Source organism: Drosophila busckii, chromosome X (genome assembly GCF_011750605.1).
Source record: "Drosophila busckii strain San Diego stock center, stock number 13000-0081.31 chromosome X, ASM1175060v1, whole genome shotgun sequence".
NCBI lineage: Eukaryota > Metazoa > Arthropoda > Insecta > Diptera > Drosophilidae > Drosophila > Drosophila busckii.
This window is the reverse complement of record NC_046608.1, coordinates 9337051-9357717: the sequence shown is the minus strand read 5'-3', so window position 1 is coordinate 9357717 and position 20667 is coordinate 9337051. Positions and strand designations below refer to the sequence as shown.

The 20667-nt window shown below is 36.6% G+C and overlaps 1 protein-coding gene across 4 annotated transcripts in view; it reads right to left on the bottom strand.

Annotated features, from left to right (window-relative positions):
* LOC108606320 (innexin shaking-B) overlaps window positions 1–20667 on the bottom strand; it is a 124602-nt gene that overhangs the window by 16051 nt on the left and 87884 nt on the right. For 2 of the 4 annotated variants that reach the window (XM_017996330.2, XM_017996329.2), the window contains 3 exons: window positions 15696–15855; window positions 3090–3223; window positions 2827–3016 (listed from right to left, as the gene is read on the bottom strand). In XM_017996330.2, coding sequence (XP_017851819.1) covers window positions 2827–3016; window positions 3090–3223; window positions 15696–15746 — 375 coding nt within the window. In that variant the 5' untranslated portion in view covers window positions 15747–15855. Of the gene's footprint in view, window positions 1–2826; window positions 3017–3089; window positions 3224–13187; window positions 13612–13699; window positions 14159–15695; window positions 15856–20667 lie in introns of those variants that run through there. The other 2 variants (XM_017996333.2, XM_017996334.2) reach the window with 2 other exon arrangements.

Below are 20667 nucleotides of genomic sequence, written 5' to 3'. Positions count from 1 at the left end.
GCTTCACCGAGCGCATGGACCGCAACTATAAACATCACATGCATAGGATGACAACAAACCAAACAAACAAACGAGCGAACGAGCGAACGAACAATTGAGCGAAAAATATGCACGAAGGCAAAAGTGAAATGAATGCAAATAGGCTGGAGTCGTCCTGCCCAGAGCATCATCATCATCATCTGGCTTCGAGTCCGAGCTGGAGCCCATGACGTATACGTGACGCTTTGCTCGGCATTGTTGTCCACTCATTATGACTGCAATCAGCCAAACAAAAGCTTCACATGCTGCGGACTTGTTGTAACTTATGCGTGTTTTTGATTTTTGCGCCCTCGACAACATGCGCTGCATATCAATAAGGTCTGGCCACGCCCACACGTGTGGGAGTTGTGAGTACGATTTGATGAAGTTGTCAGCATTTGTCGCCCATGATGGACAGCTGCCGCACCAGTGTCAGCCGGCATTATAATAAACATATAGCCAACAATAGTTTGCAAAAGGCTTTAACAGTTGGCAGCGGCAGCAGCAGCGGCCATTAAAATTCAATTGGTTTGGGTTTGGGTTTGGGCACTACGTGAGACAAAAGCGCAACTTTATGCATAATTCGGCCATTAAGACGAGCTTTTTGTTTGTCTGCGCCGGAAGCGCCTTCAGCTCAGCTCAGCTCATTAATGCACAACACATTAGTGCAAAAATATTTGAACACTTTGGGCTCTGCGCCAAATCTTGCATTCATTATGCAGGCTAAAAGCAAATGCAACCAATAGCTGTTGTTATAGCCGCTTAAGCCTGTCTTAAATAACAAGTAACAAGACGCGGCTGATTAAGAATTTTATGGCAACTGACCGCCAAAAACAAAAATTAATGTATAAATTATTTTTATCTTACAGATTAGCGCAGTTGCTTTTTCGTTTATTTTACTGCTACTTTGCAGTTGTCTACGAAATATTTTCCAAGTCGAATTTTCTTTAGGCAGAGTTTGTTGTTTAATTTGTTTTGTTTTATATTCAAAATGCAGCGCAGATTTAATTAAAAAATAAAAGCAAAACAAGTAGAGGGCGCTTCTCTAGCTAAGGCAACAATTTCCTTGAAATTGGTTTGCTAAGGACACTTAAGAAATAGGAGTAAGTAACAAAGTAGAGAGTTCAATAACTTTTTAATACCAATACACAGATTTCAATAAAAGTAGTAAGTAACATTCATGTGAGGCAACAGTTTTCTTCAAACTTGACTTGACTTTAATTAATAAATAGAAGCTAATCATAGCAACTTTTGCTTAGGCCGAACTATAAATAAACTGCACATAAAATGTATGAAACTTTTCACTCCGACTTTAATGCTCATATATTTATAATAAAAGCGCGTGAGCAATAACTTATTAAACAATGCACAGATTTCCATAAAAGTAGTAAGCAAGCTTCATATGAAAAGCGAAAGCGCAGACTAAATAAATAATATAATTTTATTAAATATTTAAATGCAAGAAATGCTTTGCTAAATAAGCAACTGATGTGCTTAATAAATTAATATTTATCTGTTGAGAAAAAATAAATATTGCCGCAATTAGCTTTGCTTATATATATATATATATATGCCCCATGTACTGAATGAAGTGACAGAAATGATTTTTATTATCACAGCACACAGTTAAAATTCAAAATATATTTTTAGAACTTTTTATTTTATGATAGTTGTGCTTCTAGTATGTGGAACATGCTAAATTCTTTGCGTTAATTGTTGCTTATTCATAGACGAATCTCAAAACCAACGACCACCCTAGTTTACAGATAGTTAATGAACAAAAGCAACAAGAAAATTAAAGACGGCACCTTTGTGTCTTTGAAGTCCATTAAAAATGTGAATATAATATTTGCGGCTTTTATGATGCCCCCAAACAGCCACAAAAGACGCATAAAACAGTAGAGCGAGATAGAGAGATAGAAAGAGAGACAACGCAGCGTAGATTTTGAATAGTCATGTCAAGTGGTTGCGTCAGTTCTTGTGCAGATCAAGAAGAAATATGATTTGTTAAATAGGATATTATAATTTAACGACATACTTGCGGGTATTCCCCAGAGAGACGTTCTAGGTGAAATTAAAAAAGCACAAAATACCACGCACGACATTCCTCGTAAATTAGACGCATTGTTGTTGTTGTTGTGGCTTGTGGTGTTTTTGTTTGTTGTTGCTGGCGCCTCCGCACTAAAGCGGCGCAGGCTGCGTTAATAAATTAATAGAGCAGCAATAAAGCAGCGCAGCTCGTGCATCAAATTGATAAGAACGTGGCTCGAATTAACGCAAACCCAAAACCCAATCAGTTTACCAAGTGGACACAGCGAGAGTTTAAACGGGGTCAAGCGACTGCGACGACTCCCCCAGCTACATTTCTATGCGATATGTAAACCAAAATAGCACCACACACAATAATTGAGTGTGGAGCAAGCGCTGGTCGGTGGGTGCTCCCAAAATAGTTGCGCAGCATGTGCGAGAGGCAGCAAAATTCTTGCTACGTGTCGCGCTGCTGCATTAAGTTCAGTAAAGCTAAGTAAAGTAGTAAACTAGCAAGTCTAGAGTTTTATTTAGTGCTGCTGAACAGCTGATTACACGCTTGAGTTAGGTCAGTTGCACAAATTGTTGGCAAGACTTGAAAGCAGTTGCCACAAAGCTTTTTGCGCTAAAACTTTTAAAGCTTTGATGGCATGAACAGAACATTGGCTAAAGCTTTGCGCGACTTTCACTTGCAGCTTTTATCTGGCACTGCAACCACAAGCAAAAAAAGCTTTGCCAAAAGCAACTTAGCCTAAGAAAAGTTTGGGTGTTTGCACTTACCTGAAAAAATAGTGTAAACGCTACCCATTGATAATATTTTGTGTGCTTTATTGTTAGAGGGCCACGCCCCTGTGAATTGTGTATTCCAGGAAAAGGCACCTCTGAGCCTTGCTTTTTCATAAACGCATCGACCACTGTATATGTTGAGTGTATCCAGCAGTATGTATTGAGAACATCTTCGGGAATGTCTCTGCAAGTAAAATGTTGCGTGCATTGTTGCATTTGCTGCGCGCTATGAAACTTTGGAAGAGGCATTCACTCACCTTGTGTGTACACAGTCTATGGGATTTCCTACGTACTGCCGCGTTGTCACAGCAATTGAGAATGTGATCAGTAAAATAACCGTTGCGTTTGTGTGCAGGCGAAAAACAGGTGAATCGATTTTGACATGAGACACCTGTGACGTCGCATCGTTGATTGTTGTAGTTTGTTGTTAGTGGTATGTGGTTGGTATATGCGAAGAGAGGAGAACATTATTATTAAGCGTATTGGCAGTGGGGCAGAGTTCAGGGGAGTCTCTTTAGGTTTTTATTTTATTTTTTTTTTTTGGGGGCAATACGAGTTTCAAAAGAGTTTCAATTGGACAAAAACTTTTAAGGCAAATTCACTAGAGTTAAGTTAATAGTTGTTGATATGTCTGTTGTCTTTAACGAATTCATATATTTTGGTTTTCTTTTATATGTATTTTTATATGTACATTAGCTTGTCGTGCTTGTCTTTTATCCTTACAACTAAACTGACTTACAAATTAGACAAATTGTTTGTTTTCACAAGCGCAAGCTGAACACGTATACGACAAGTTGTCGGCGCTCAGCTTGCGCCTGCTTGTGAAATTTACTGTTACTGTTTCTGATTCGAAATTATCATATGTAGGTATAGTAAGGTGTCACATAGATAATTTTGACATTGGCCTGACTTTTGATTTTTGTTTTTGCTGTTTGCCATATACAAAGTATAACAAAGGAAATATCAAAGAAAATTTACAGAAAACATAAAATGGGCTTTCTTTGAAAACGAAATTTTGATGTGAAATGTGTGTGTGTGACGAAATGTATATTGAGTTTTTGAATAGCATTTCAAATTGTTTGTCTGGGAATGCAAATTTCAGTTTTTTGACGGCCACTGAAGTGAGAGTGAGTGAAAAGAGTGAAAGTTAGTGTGGCAGAGAATTAGTTTGCACTTCAGCTGGGCCAATTGGTTCGCATCGAATTGGAATTTCGAAATTATTTGTTTTTGCATTGGAAATTTTCATAATTTGTTTGTTTGTTTGTAACGATGACCACTTAATCGATATTTTATAAAATGATTTTCACATATTTTTCTTTTGTAACATTTGTTTTTCTTGCTTCATTTCTCGACTGACTATGAGTACGTTCTATTGAAATGATATAACTGAACTGAGAATCCTTAACTAAAATATATATAAATAATGAAAAGTCACAGTATTGTGAATTAATTTCGATCACACCCATGAAATTTCGATAATGATCAATCATATCAAATTGAATGCATTGATTTTTTTTGTGGTGTGGTGGTTTGGTTGGTTGGTTGGTTGGTGATTTGTTATTTGAACTGTTGTGAGAGAGATTGAGAGTGATAGAGAGAGAAATGTGGTCGTCTGTGTTACAAAACAAAACTTCTGGCCATTGCTAGTTTTGTAGCTGTAGTTGGTGAACTGTGAACTGTGATCTGTGAGCTGAGCGTGGGTGGCTGAAATTGAATTTCAAGTTTGCTTCGAAATTGTGAACAAAGTCTAAACCGGGTGAGAACGTGAACGAGTGAACTTGAGTGAGCTTGTGAACTTTTTTTTTAGTGAGCGTGGTGAATTTTCTGTGGTGTTTTTCGTTCTGTGTGTTTACAGTGAGCAATAAAAAACTTGGTATGTGCAACAGCTGAAAGCTGTGCATGTAATCGTGAGAGAACTTGCGAGACAGAAATATATTTATATATATATATGTTAATAAAGACAGTTAGTTAAGTGTGAGTGGGTGAGAGAGAGATTGATATTGAGTGATCATGAGCGTGTTGTATATTAAATTGTCTCGTAAACTAAAATACATATATTTATATATATATATTTATATACTTAAGTAAGTTAGTTAATAAGATAAGATTAATAGATGTTGTGAACAACTAGATGAGAGTTTGAATTAGAATTAGAGAGAGAGAGAGAGAGAGAGAGAGAACTTGGAGTTGGAATCGATTCAAATTTAAATTGTTGTTGAGAGCATGAGCTGATTTGAGAATTGGGGTGTTAACATGGTACGGTAATAATTCTAAAAATTCAACACAATAAGTACAAGTTGGATTTAGACAAACAGACATACATTTATATATATAATATATATTTAGATATTTAGATAGATATAGAGCGAATTAGAATTAAATAGTAGGTGTGTATATAGAGATAGACAAATAGCAATAATTTCATTAAGTTTTTGTTGTTTATGTTTATAGCTGCGCACTATAGACATATATACGTAAATTTAAAGAAATACATTTAATTGAACATGTTAGGCATATTTCTCAAGCTGTTTGTTTTTTTTATCGTTTAGAGGAATTCATTTATACGCTGCGATTTTACTTAATTTACAAACTAAAACCAGTTGAAATTTATTTACAAATTACTTAGAGCTATGCAACTAGCTTGTCTAGCTTTTGTTTTTAATTCAATAGCAATAGTTGATTGACCTCAGCTAGCGTCTGCGTATTTATTTATTATTGGTTTTGATTTTTAATTTATAGGCGTTTGCGTTTTTAAACAAATAGTACTTAAATACATAGTAGGTGTAATACATATAGGTATATATAATAAAATTATTGTTTATAGTTGATTTATTTTTGTTCAGTTATGTCAGGTAGGACTATTATATATTGACTTAGAGACTCAGACATTGCTGGGGTGAGAATATATATATAGAGAGAGAGAGAGAGATAGAGATTTTTCAAAGAGAGAGAGAGAGTCGGTGGTTTTTGGCGTGATTATGTGACTGGCGTGATAGAGAGAGAGAGACAAATTTACTGTGACAATTGCTGATTGAGAGTGATTGAGAGTGAGTCAGAGTGATTGAGTGAGTGAGTGATTGAGAGAGTAAGTTTATATACAAATTTAATTGCTTAGTTTATCAATATTTAATGGTGATTTTTGTTTAATCTTATGTTTTGCAGCTTTTACTGTTTGTTTCTGTTTTTAAGTATTTTTGCATTCGCTATTCGTTTCGCTGTTGCTTGTAATCATTTTTGGTGGGTGTACGAGTGAGTGGCGTGACACACATACGAGAAGAGAATTGAGAATTGAGTTTTTGGCAGTTGGTTGGTTTTGATTTGGTTTTTTGGTGGGCATATTAACTTGGTTAAAACTTGGTCTGAGCGTCGCAACGAACGTTGAGCATGTGTTCTACTTGGCCATTCCGTAGTTAGAGTGAGTTAAATGTGAGTGGTGAATGGTGAGTAGAGTGATTGGTAGTGAGCGTGGTGAGTTGGTGTGCGGTGAGTGGTGGGGTGAATAGCTAACGAGAGAGGGAGAGAGCGGCGGCGGCGGCGGCGGCAGTTTTGTGTATTGAGCACTAAAATTAAAAGCTGGACAGAGCAGTGAGGGGCCAAACATAACAATGTGTTGGTGTATTGGTGTTGGTGTTGGTGAGTGTGGGAATAACTCTGTGTGCTGCCATTGGAATTGATCGTGAGCGTGAGAGAGATAGAGTGACCGAAAGAGAGAGAGAGAGAGAGAACTTGTGTGCGACCGTTGTTACTGTTATTAATATTTTTGCTGGCTTTGCTTGCTGGCTGGCTGGCTGGTGACTTGTGATTGGTGATTTGGTGACTGGTGGTGTTGGTGTCCTGTAGGTGGTGATTGGTGGTTTGAGCTGTTGCTGTTGTTGTTGTTAATGTTGTAGTTTTTCTTTGCTCATTTTGTTGTGTGTTTTTAAGAAAATTGTTTACATTTAGTAGTTGGCAATTGGTTTTGGTTGATTGTTGTTTTGTATTTTTTTTTGCTTTATTTTTTAGATTGCTTTTTGGATATATTTTTGATTGTTTTTTTTTTTTTTTTGTATTTGTATTTTTAATGGGCAAGGTATGTTCTCAAATTTAACACTTGGTTTAAAATATGATAATTTTATTCGATCAATAGTTTATGTGAAGCGTTTAAGTTTGTTTTTAGGTTTTGGTTTTGGTTTCAGTTTAAGAGTTTTGTATGTCAGTTGAAGCACATTCCAGGACGAACTGCATGAGAGAGAGAGAGAGCGAGAGTAGAGTAGAGAGAGAGAGAGCGAGAACGAGAACGCTGTGGAACAGTAAACAAACGCTAATGAAGAAACCAAGCACAATTGGCTAAAAAAAAGTAAAACAAAATCAAAAACAAATTCGTAGCGTAATCAAAAAAACGAAATCAAACGAAATGAAATGAAATGAATTGAACTGTGGGGCAAAGCAATGCAAAGCCGTAGCGCACATACGCATATTCCGGTTCCGGTTCCCAGTTGAAACGCACCCATACCTAAGCAGCTGATCTATATATATATATATGTGTGTGTGTATGTGTGTGTGTGTTCGACTAGCTTACGGGTTGATTAACAAAATGGCTTTTGCCCAACTGACTGCAATGGCTGTGCGACTGACTGACTTATGCCCAGTAACCATAACAATGAATTTTATGCCCTATCCCCCCACTACCCCGCACGCCGCTTTAGCTAACCGAAAATGCGGTGAAACTACTGCCAAGCTTGTTACATCTATTGCTGCCAGGCAATAGCAACAGCAACAGCAACAGCAACTACAACAATAGCAACAATAATGTTTGTCTGTCTGTGTGTGTGAAGCTCGTTTCTGCTATTAGAACAACATTGGCAATATATTTGGGCAATAAAAATAAGCTTTGTTACAATACGACGGGCAGGGCGAGTCATAGTCTTAGTCTTAGCGTTAGTCTTAGACTAACTCGCAGTGCTTCAAGTGTCCTTTGAGTGCCTTTGGCGTCATACACTAGACTCTGTTGCTGTTGCCATTGTTGTTGTTTTTGTTTTTACGCTTGGCACTTACGGCTCATTAGGATGCGATTGCGAAACTCTTGCAGCGTCTTGATAATAAATTGAAGTGGCAACTGGCATAAACAAGTGGCAGCAGCACTGAATGTTACAGCTCATTTGACTTGACTTTAAATCCAGAAAACTAATGTTGCAAATTCAAATTGTTGCACACTAACCGAACTGATCTGTATTTGACTGAAGTGTTGAGTGTGTGTAGTTTCCAAAAGAATACAGTTTAAATAGAAAGACAGACAGAGAGAGATAGAGAGAGAGCGATAGATAGATAGATAGTTAGTTAGTTAGTTACGCAAGCAGCTGCAAAGCTCTGAACTTTGCTTTCGTTTCAAGCACACTTAGTTTTTAGTTTCTGCAGTCGCGTATGCATTTGAATTATACACATATATATGTACATATATAGTATATATACTAATTTGTACAACTGTTGTTTGCGTTCATACTATTTACACAGTAAGCGGTACGTACTGCTGAAAATTGTTTAAAATATTTGATATACTTTCGTTGCTTAGTTAGATGACAAGGCCGGCTGAAATAGTTCATGCGTTTAATAAATGAATGCAAACGAAAATGCATAAATAAATTATAATTGTAATAAAATTGCTTAAACTTGGGTACAAAGCACTTCAATGTAGCTGTGTTGTGGCTCTCATAAATTACGTATACGTAATAAACAAATTAAACGTGCAGTTCAATACAATTCAATTCCATGTGTAGCAGCAAGTAGTATATATGTATGTGTGTATATGTGTGTGTGTGTGCCTATATAGTTTATATATATATATTTACATAGTTAAGTATATAAGGCGTCGCTTTATGGCGGCCAGAGTTTGGCCTACTAGCTACAAGTACAAGCTGCACACACACACACACACAGACATGAGTAAGAGTACACAAAAAGCACTGCATGCTTAACTTAGAGGATACGTGAGGGGAAGTGGGTGGTGGGTGGGGGTTTGTCCTCTCAAAATGCAAACAAACGCCAGGACAATTTACTAGGGAAATGGCCGAACGAACTGCCGACAAATCGAAAATTAAACTAAATTAAACAACAAACTTTTAAATACGCACACACACGCGCACACGCATGTAAACATGCTGTGTGTATGTGTAATTAATAATTATATATTTAATTAGTATGTGTGTGTGTGTGTGTTTTAATGGCAAGTAAACAGAACAGCAGCGGCAATTGGTTAGTTATGTTCAAAAGTTACAAGTTACGAGTTACATATTCACTGTGTCTATAGCTGTGTGTGTGTGTAAGTGCAGGTGTGTGTGTGTGTGTGTGTGACCATTGGGGCTTAGTTATTCATTATTTGTAAGTTAGCATATACATAGATAAGTATAACGGGCATTTTGGTTAGTATTGTAGTTAAATACGAGTAAGTATAGTAGTTATATTTATAGTAGTAGTAGTAGTAGTAGTAGTATTTGTGTTAGTATAGGTAGATATAGTAGTGTAGTATATATAGTTTAGTGTATATCATCAGATTTGCAGTTTTGCTTGGGCACTGAATCTTTTTTTTTTTGCGACTTTTTGTGACTTATCGAAATTTCAATTAGAAAACAATAAACGTGTCTCCAAACTGATTGACTGACTTCTTCCTCTTCTTGCTTATTTAATTCATTTACAAACTTAACAACAAAAGAAATGAAACACACACTCTACGTGTTGTTGCTTTACTTTTCAGTTTAGCTGCTGTATATGTTTCTCTATATAAAATGGGATAAATTGCTCGATTGCCAACATATATGCTGCCTGCTTCGCTTTTGCAGTTTTTCATTTCGATTCAATTTTATTTTATGCACATAGCTTTATTTTGTATTGTTTAATTAACCAAATTTAATACAAATACGCACACACACGCACGCACGCACGCACACGCACGCACACATAGAAAAAACATTGAAATTAGCTTGTTGTTGTGAGGCGGCATTAAGTTGAGTGGATAGCAGGTCTGAGGATTGATTTCTAGGTTGGTTCATTGGTTAATTTGTTGGTGAGAGATTGTGTGTTGGGGTTTTCAGTTTGGCTTTGGTTTCAAAAACAAGAAAGTTCCATTGCAAAAATGGCAGCCGCTTGTAACGGTTGCGTACAAAAAGTGAGAGAGAGAGAGAGAGAGAGAGAACTGTTCATATTTGTTTATAGTTTGCTTTTGTATGTCATAATTATATGTTTATTTTTATATTATATTAGCTTTGGGCATTCAGCTTCAGTTTGGCATTTCATCACATATTGTGGTGGTTTCTTTTTCGGTATTTTTGGTATTTTTTTTTGCTTTCGATCAATTAATAATTGCACATTTTCAACAACATCAACAACGACAACTACTTTTTGGTATTATGAATAATAATTATTGTTATTGTTATCATGTTTCCATTAGTTAATATATAGTTATATAGATACAGATATATAACATACATGTATGCATATATATATATATATATTTATATGGAGAGAGAGAGAGAGATAGATAGATATAGCGAGTACAAGTACGAGTATTGGTGTATTGTATACGTTATATTTATATATATGTAGTATATATAGAGATATGTATGGTATATTAGAGATATTGTTATTGGTGGTTGCTTTGGTTGCAAATGCACGCACAGTTATCGGTTAGCTATCGATACACTTCGATATCATTTACGCATATTGTATGTGTGATGTGTGATGATAAACCAAAAAGTTCAAACAAATGCATGTACAGTGAGTAATCAAATTATGAGAAACACAAAAAACGTTACATAAATAAATTTCACAAATATTACATTTTACAGTTATGTTAGTTGCATATATGTATATAATACATACAATTAGTATTAAAGTACGTTCACAACAATACACATACACATACACACATGCACATATACAAGCACACACGCACACACAGGAATTCGCACTCGCAAGTGAATGCGCAACTGTTCGCAACACAAATTGATAGCATACTTTTGAGCGCAAATTTCAATTGAACTCTCCGAGAACATTTCAGACACAAGTTCGAATTGTAAGCTGTGCACAATTTGCAGCTGCATGCTATCGTAACTATTTATGCGCTCGCCATACGCTGCGTATGCGCTATGTGTGCTCGTATATATGCTTTGATTAGTATGCTTAGAAAATATTTGCTGCTTACTTAGTTAGTAACATATATCAATACATATTTCGTGTAAATTGATTAATTATTGTATGCGTTACGTTTACGATATTACGATATTACGAGTACAGTTACGGTTACGGTAATGATTAGATTAAAGTAGTAGTAGTAGTAGTAGTAGTTAGTATAACTGTCGTGTACATATTACGCTACCAAAAGCGCTGACAACATACGTACGTACATTAATAAACTGAAGAGAGAGACAGATAGCGAGTTAGAGAGAGAGAGAGAGAGAGCACAAGGAGGAAACAAAAATATACATATTTGTTGTTTGGTTACGGCTACGCTGATTTGACACGTGCAATTTGCAATTGTTAAACTACAAGAGAGGACAAAACGCAAATGTAATCAACAAATAAATCAAAATCATATTTTGTTAGCAACACAAACAATCAAATGCAGCTCAAATATATGAAAACAAAATTTTGTTTAGTTTAGAAATTTGTATTTAATTTCAGCTATGCCTGCATATATAGGTGCGTTAGTGGGAAGAGCTAGGGAGGAGTTTTGGATTTGGTGTATTAGTGTTGAATTCGTTAATAACACAAAATGAAACAAATTCAAATTATAAAGCAAAGATTTTTTTCTCTTTAGCATACAGTTCGTATTAATACAGAAGTTAAAACAGAGAGAGAGAGAGAGAGAGATAGAGATAGAGACAGAGATAGAGTTAGAGAGAGAGAGCGTTTGGGCTTGCTGAATTTCAAGTTGATTTATATGTGTTTCAATACAAAACTTGTTCATCAATATTGGATCATTTTTCATCAGATTTTTATATACACAGAACAACATATACGCGGCAATAGAGCTATTTAGGGGCTAATGCTGTTTTGTGAAACGCTGTTTGGGCTTTCATTCATTATATATATATATATTGATTGTCATTGTTATTGATCAGTTCGGTGTGAACTAACGCAGCTTCATTGACTTTTATCATTTATAATTCGTTTCGTTGTTTTGAGTTTTGGTTTTTTCTTTTTCTTTCCTTAGTTTATACGCATAAATAGTCATCGTTATTGATATATGTGGAAAATTATATGTGTATAATTGAAATTAAATGAAAAGAAACTTAGCTGATATATAATATATATGCTTATTGCTTTGTGGCAGGCCAGTAATAATAGTTATAGATATTTGTAATGTTATAATCAGTTTCATTTTTATGCAACACTTTGAGGCACTCGCAACACTTTACTATACGCTTACAACAAAGTGCCTGCCCCCTAGAGTTGACATTTGTCTATGTGCTTGTGTGTCTCGTGTGTATGTGTGTGTGTGTGTGTGTGAAAGAGATAGAGAGATAGATAGAGATATTGGCAGCAGAGAGAGGTTTGCATTTGGTTCGGATGCTCTCACATTGAGTTGTATTAAATTTGATTAGACATTTTTACATATTTTAGTTTATATTTTATTATTATTATTTATATTTTGTTGCTTTGCTTGTTTTTGGTTTTCTTTTGAATTGTTGTTAATTTCTTGTGCGTTGGCGACAGCATATTTCAGTAGCAGACGAGCAATGTTATCTGTTATCGCTGGCATTCTTTCACGTTTGCTTTTGATAAAATATCGATTATCGATTACTCTTTAATTGCAATTAATTTGCATCCCCTTTTGTATATTTTTTTTTTATTTTCATTTGTTTAAGCTTAAGTACGATCGCGCTCTTGTTTATCCACTCAAAACGCAAACAACTAAATTAGAGACAAAGAGATGAACATAGATTGATACATAGACAGAGAGAGAGAGAGAGAGAGAGATAAGCGACAAAGCAAAACTATGAAAAAACAAATACGACCCAAAATCAAAAATACTTTATGTTAGTTAAGCTGTTGTTGGCCGCCAGATGGCGCCAGTGCATACTATTTGACAGCTAAATCATAAAACACAAATTGCAGCTAAGAATATTCTGAACTTTTACTACAATTAGTTATATATGCAATATATATGTAGGTAAATTGGAAAATGAAACGCAAGTTAGAGGGGACAAAAATGAAAGTAACAAATTAATTTATCGTATATAGATTTCGAGCTTGAAGGAACTTTCTTTGATAATTTGATTGCATTTTCGAATTCAAGAGTTATAGATAGAGAGAGAGAGATAGAGATAGATAGATAGAGAGAGAGGATAGTTAATGACTAGAATTGTTTAGTTTGTAATTACCATTTTCTATCACTTTGCGTTACGGGGAGGGGGATGGCGGCGCGGCGCGGCACCAACCAACCCGTTTGAGTGCACGCGCGTTTTGGGCGCGCGTTGGTGTTGGGCGGGTGGGCGGTACTCACACACGCACACACTCGCACACACACGCACGCGCGTTTCAAATAAATGGCCCGATAAACTCTGAGTTCTGAGTTGGACTGGACTGGTTGAGCTGCTTGTTCTTTTATTTTAATGTTTGTATTTGTTTTTTTTTTGATGATTTGATTATCGTTTGATCGTTGATCGATTATTGCTTACGAGTTCAATAAGGCAACTTTAATCGATATGCCGTGTTATCAATTGTCATTTATCGTCGTATCGTATTTTGATATCCGGTTCAGTCGCACTAGCTAAGGCCGCTTAAGTAAGTTGCCCTGTGTTTCGTTTTGATTTGTGATTTTATATTTATATATATGTTTTGTTTTTTTTTGTTTTTGATTTAATAAATAAATATTTTGCAAGATTCTGCTTTTGTTATAAGATACGTATAAGTATATGGTCTATGTACACATACATACAGACGAGTTTATCACATTGTTTGCATAAGTTTTAATATTCGATTTCGATTTCAATGTTTTTGATATTCAGTTCAGTACTGCGCTGCCCCCCACGCGACACATTTCGTTGCACTCTCAACTGTCTGCGGGCTTCATTTTTGATTGCTCTCTTAAATGAATTTGATTTTGATGCTGCTGCTGCTGTTGCTTTTGTTGTTGCTCTCTGTGTTTGTTGTGGGCCAATTTGGGGCCTGGACATGTGTGGCTCACTGTGGCTGGCTCAGCTGCGCCAGTTAGCCGCTCTCTTGTGGTTTCAGCTCTGCTGTTTATTGCCTCAGCGTCTCTTGTGGTTGCTGCTGCTGCTGCTGCTGAGGTCGTCGTATCGCTGAGTGTCGCTTCTTCGTAGCCGGCGCTGCCTTCTTTGCTGTAGTCGACCTTCAAGTCGGCGCATACACAATTTGTTTTGTTTAATATAACATTATATTGTATAAAAATTGCAATAATATAAAACTTGTGTGGGCTAACATTAGCTGGGGAGTTTTGTAAGGTCGCACTAGGCGTATACGTAATGTTGCTGTAGTGTGTTTTTAAACAAAATAAATACACATAGGGCTAAACAACACGCAAAAGACAAAGAGACATTGACACTAATAATTCTGTTTTCAAATAATACGTTTGTTAATATTAAACAAATTACCACAGCCAATTACATGAAATTGTTGTTACAAAAATTATTAATAACATGTAGTATATATAATTTGATAAACAAAGAGTTAGACACAAACGCTAGACAAATATAGAAAACAGCTGAGAGGCTTACAAGTGTATATGTACATATGTGTGTGTGTGTGTGTGTGTGTGTGTATGTTACAGACAGAGTTCTTTAGTCTGCATATATAGTTGAAGAGATAGTTAGAGTTAGAAAGAGAGAGAGATAGTTTGAGATGGGCATGAGTCTGCCTGAACCTGAGAATGGGAATGGCGGATGTACTATGGTTATTTTATATGGGCTATGGTTATGGACAATGGGCAAATGGACAAGTAGTAGTTGTAGTTGCAAAGGTTGTGCCCCCCGCAACTTGGTTTGGGGCATTACGCATAACATAACGTTACTGGTTGTTGTTGTTTGTTATTGCTCAACGCGATTTCTCTTACGACTTGACGTTTGTTTTGTGGTTCGTTTTTTTTTCTTTGTGGCTTTGCTCGTTTATTATTATGATAATGATTATGATTATTATATTGTTGTTGCTGCTGCTGCTGCTGCTGCTGCTGCTGCTGCTCGCATTATTATGTTGATTGTATTCGTTGCATTTACAGTTAGCTAGTTAGCAATTCTAAAACACTCTGCCTGCCCAACCCCCAAACAAATCAACGCTGAGTCAGAGTCGGAGTCAGCGTTCGAGTCAGAGTCATATGCGCATATTAATTGTTTATTGTTATAGCTGTTGTTTGTATTTATTTATTGCACGCTCACTCGCTCGCTGCTCACACACAAAAGTGTAACGTGAAAAAACCATAAAAATGACTCGAACATAAACTCATTGATTTCATTGATTTGGCTCAGCAGCGAAATTTGTTGCATGTTGTTTAGTTCAGTTTTAAAATTATATATATATGTAGATTATGAAGAGAGAGAGAGAGTGATATGGAGAGAGACATAAGTTTGTCATGTGGTGTAATATACATTGAAGGACGTTTGTTGCGTTTACAAATAGTAGTAGTAAATAGTAGTATGTAAAATAGTAGTAGTTACATAGTTTGAGTTTGGTTTTGATTTTGTTTGGGCGCATCATCAACATGTGCGTTGATATTATTATGTTTTATTTAAATTATATTATTTATATTGTTTCATGTTGGTTGTTTTTGTATTTTTTTTTTTTTTGTTTAGGGGGTAACCAAAATTTGCCGGTATAAAAATAGAGCAAGTGATATGGATTAGTACAATTGTTAAAATGGTTTGGTTGACACTCACCGATGATCTACTCACTTGCATAAACGCATAGACGCCTCGTAAAAACTCCATGTTATTTTGTTGCTCTTGTGCACCCTTTTTTGTTGTTCGCTGCGCTCGACTTATGTATTGCTTAACGGTGTCGGCGACAAGATGTGGCTTTAGTTTGCGCGATAGAACGCTAAGCGAAAGAGAGAGAAATAAAAGGTTTATAATAATTTATACAAAGTATATAAGCAGTTTATAGCTGTGTCTGTGTGGCCTCTTAAAAATGTAAACCAAATCAACGGGCAGCAGCGCAGGCAACTGCTGCGGCCTGTGCTAATTGTCACTTGACGTGCTGGCTAAACGGAAACACTTTTGTGTACTTAGTCAAATGCCTTTGTGCTAATTGGCCGCACTCAGCGTCATGCCACATGCCCCCACACACACACACACACACCCAAGAGCTAACCCTAGCCTTAGCCTAAGCGCTGCACGCTGCGCGCTGCGAGCTGCGAGCACTTAGCGTACTCTTGGCATTTGTGTGTTGTGTTTGTTCTCGTTCTCAAGTTCATGAAATATGCGCAAAGGCCAACAACACACACACACACACACACACACATACATACGCGTATATAGTGTGCATGTGTGTGTAGTATAAGCTTCAGCTGTTGGAATTGGCTAATTCAAATGCCGCGCTGACGCCTTCACGCACTTGTGACATTGCCAATTGGCAAATTAACGCCGTAGATAATGCTTATCGTTTAATTGCTTTAAGCAACAGGAACACACACACACACACACACACACACACACACACAATAACAGTTTTATGCGCTAAGCTTTTAAGCTCTGCCTAACAACAAGCCAAGCGTCGAGCGTCGAGCGTCGTAGCAACTTTGGGGGCATCAAAAATTTACACACACGCACTGAAGCGCACACCCCACTGAGTGGGTGGGTGGGTGACGCGTCAGATTTGCTGTGATTGCATGTGGCTTAGTGGCGCGATTAATTCCACTTGCAACTATTATCAAATTATAGTGCTTATAGCTTTAAAGCTATATTAAGTATACGCAACTTTAAAAATTAAACTTTCAACGCTGCTACGTTCAAGTTCGTTCAGATTTCAATCTGACACCTGCAAAAAATAAACAATATAAAAAAATATAAGAGAGCCGCAGCGCGAAACATTTATCTTGATTTTCACACCGTCAGCAGCAACTCAAAAAAGCGACAGTTTGTAAAAAGGTAACCGCAACCCCAAAACAACAACAAAAACAACAGCAACAACAGCAACAACAATAAGTGAGCTCACTTGAGATGTGCTGTTTGCTTATATTTATTTATTCGCCTTTTATTTTCTTTGCTGTTAAACATTTTATTTACGCTCGTGCTGCCAAAATGCGCATAAAAAGCAAATCGAGAAAGTAAACTACGAGCGTTTTGATTGCGGTTCGTGCACCCAAACCACCCAACCACACAAAAAGCGGCGCTTTTAATTTATTATTTTGCGCCACAGACAAAAGGTCAGGTAATTAAAAAAATACTGAGCGAGAAAAGGGTTCGCCAGCAAGCAAACTAAACGAAGTAGCCGAGACTCATAGAGCGCTATGCATATGCAAAGCCCCCCAACAACAAGCGACAAGCGACAAGTCGCGACAAGTCGCGACAAGTTGAAAGAGATATTTGCATTTTAGCGCGCTGACTGTCAAGCCATCTGCATAGTATTTGCCCGCCTGCCATGTTTGCCTTAACTGCAAAGTTTATGGCCAAAAATGAAATTGTGTAGGCAAAATGAAATTTAAAAAATCTTGACATGCCAGGCCCACATTGGATTATGATGGGGCTGGCTGCAAAATTTACATTGTTACCTGCTGGGGCGGGGCGCTAATTTGGTCGATGTGTTAAACGTTCTAATTACAGCCCAACAGCCACACACAAACTAACTAACAGGTGTGCGTGACTCTGGCGTCGCTGCTCTCGCTAAGTGGCAGGCACATTTGTTAGCAAGTCTTATGACTGCAGCAAAGTCCTTGGAATTTACAATTGTCAGGCAGCAACTGAGGCACGAACTGAGTACAGTAATTATAGCATATATTATATAATTATATATATTCAATTGGCTTTAAGCATACCTGTTTATTAATTGCAGTCATTAGTTTGTTTAAACTAAAGTTATCAGCATTATTTTTAACAGCAAACTATTAAATCACTAAAAAAAAATTATTTAATTAATAATTAATTAAGCGCTTTAGCTTTCATTTGTATTGTTTGTTAACAAATTCATAGGCATTGCCGCATTTATTTCTTATATAAACCAAAACTATTGCCTACATTTCAGCGCTTGAGCTGACACATTTCAAAGCCGCAGCCCGCACATACAACAAATGCCGTTAGATTAATTAAGTCACACACACACACACATGTGAAAAGCTCACACTTGCCTTAGCTATTGAACTGAATTTGTTGGGCACTCGTAGCGCGTGTGGAATTTGCTGCGTGCGCCAAATAGTTGCAACCAACTACTGATAATTGGGCTGAGCATGCAACATGAACGATGCGCTGCGGATCCTGAGCTCAGTTGAAAGCAGCAGGCAGCAGCATGAAATTGCTGTAAAATTACTATTTTATTCTCTATGACATTTCGAGAGATTTTTGTAGCCAGCCACAAGTAATAAGCGCAATTAAAAAGCAAAAGATGTGACCTTAGAGCAGCCGCAGCAGCAGCAGCAGCAGCAGCAGGACGAAAGGAAAGAAAACAAAACGCACAGACAATGAGCTAAAAAATGAGCGAGCAAATGAATTCAATTGAAGGACGCTGCGTCTAAAGAGAGTGAGCGAGCTAATAATTAGCTGGCTGCGCTTTGCAATTAGCACAGGCAATTGAATTGCGACTTGGGGCAGAGCAATGTGCAATTTGATTGGCAATTAATCAAGCCAATTGATAATAATTTCGTTGAAACTAATACGCGTGGCAACTGCAACTGCAGCTGGTTTTATTTAATTGCCCAGTGAATGGTTTTGGTTTGCAATTAAATTGCATGAGGCATGTGGCAACAATAAATTGCCGCTTCTGATTTTAATAACAGGCTACATAACTAAATATTGTTTTGTATCAGTTTTCAGTTGTCAGCGAGTCATTTGTATGGCAATTAAGACTGTGCATGGGGTTATAAGTAATTGTCAATGTCGTCATGGCAACAATGGCGCTGCTAGTTGACAAATTGCTGCGACGTTGAGTTGAGTTGAGTCGTCGTTGTAGGTCACAATTTATTAAACAACAGGCGAGGCAGCAACAAAGAGGAAGAGGCAACCAAAAAAAAGCAAATCGGCTACATATAGCCGCCCCTTTGTTGTAACCATAATCAAATGCTGTGTGCACCTTTCTATGTATTGGTGTGTGTGTGTGTGTTGCATTTTCTTTTTATTTGTCTCTGCTGAGCTTTTTAGCAGTTCCTTTGCGCTTCCTCTGCAACGAGTATTACGACTGTAATTACAGTTACACACACACACACACACACATAGACAAACGAACTGACCCTGTCCTGTTGTCCTCGACCAAATACAAATACTCGTATGCCATGCTTGGTAAGTCTCTTGCAATTACATTTTTCTTTTCTTTTTTCTGCTACGCTTCTTGCTTCCTCTTTTTATTCCCCACACTCTTTCTTGCTTACTTTTTGTTGTTGTTGTATATTTCGTTAGGCCTTTAATGCACATACAGCGCTTTAAGTACACACACACACACACACATACGCATGCTGCTAACTACTCTTCACCTACAACGATTTTTATTGTCTTATGCTGGGAATTTTGTGCGCCAAGTGCCAAATGAGGACAACGCACTCCTTCCTCGCACTCAATTCTATTTAAGTGCTATACACACACACACACACACACACACACACACACACACACACGTGCGAAATAGTAAGCCAACTGCGAGGGCTGCTTTGAAGTTTTTGCAAGCTCTTCATCAGACAAATAAATAATAAATTTATTATTATATATATTAATTGTTAATATAATAAATTAGTATAAGTAATTTAATAGCACATAAATATATGCAAAAGCAAACAGCACATAATTTATATAATAAATTACAATTAATTTTATTTTTTAACTAACTCGCTTTATTTTAGTTCAACAGATAAAGGGACAAACAAATAATTATTTGTTGAAACGATTTATACAAATATTGGAATTATTATGCAATAATTTTTGGCAATTAGCTCATTTTTTTAACGAAAATATATTGTACATAATTTATTTGAATTTATTTATTTTTCATTTAAATATTTATGAATTGATTTGAATTTTATTTGAATGAATCTAAAAGATTGAAAATAATCATGTACGAATTATTGAAACTAAAATTGATAAACCTAAAAATTTCTAAATATTATACTAAAATAATTTAAAATAACTTAGTATATTTAAATAAATAAATATAATAAAACATAAAATTAATGCAATAAATTCTGCACTTATTAGTATTGAAAGTAAATGTTTTCGATTAGATATTTGCTTGAACTTATTTTAGGCACTTGGAGCTTTTGCTTTTACTTTTTGTGGCTTTAAATTTGCAGCAGCTTCAACTTGCTGATTTGACCCTCGCCGCACATAGCGGACGACACATGAAAGTTATTACACTTATTATGTGAAGAAAATAATTTTATGTGCATATGTGTGCGTGTGTGTGTGTCGCAAAAAAGAAGAAGAGTAGTGAAAAAAAATTAAAAGCAAAGACTTCATCTGTGTGCGGCTTGCAGCTTGTTGATAAGAGCTGACAAGCTTCAGCTCTGGGGGGGCGTATACGTAATGTGGGCGTGCCCAAAGTGTGCGTGTGTGCAAGTAAAAGTGTGAATTATAAGCGGCCACTATATAAAATAATAATAAGTAATAATAATTATAAGCACACAATAGACAGAGAGGCAGCGAGTGTAAGAGCGAGAGCGAGCGAGCGACTGACTGACTGACTGAGAGTGAAAGCATTGAACAGTGGGGCAAA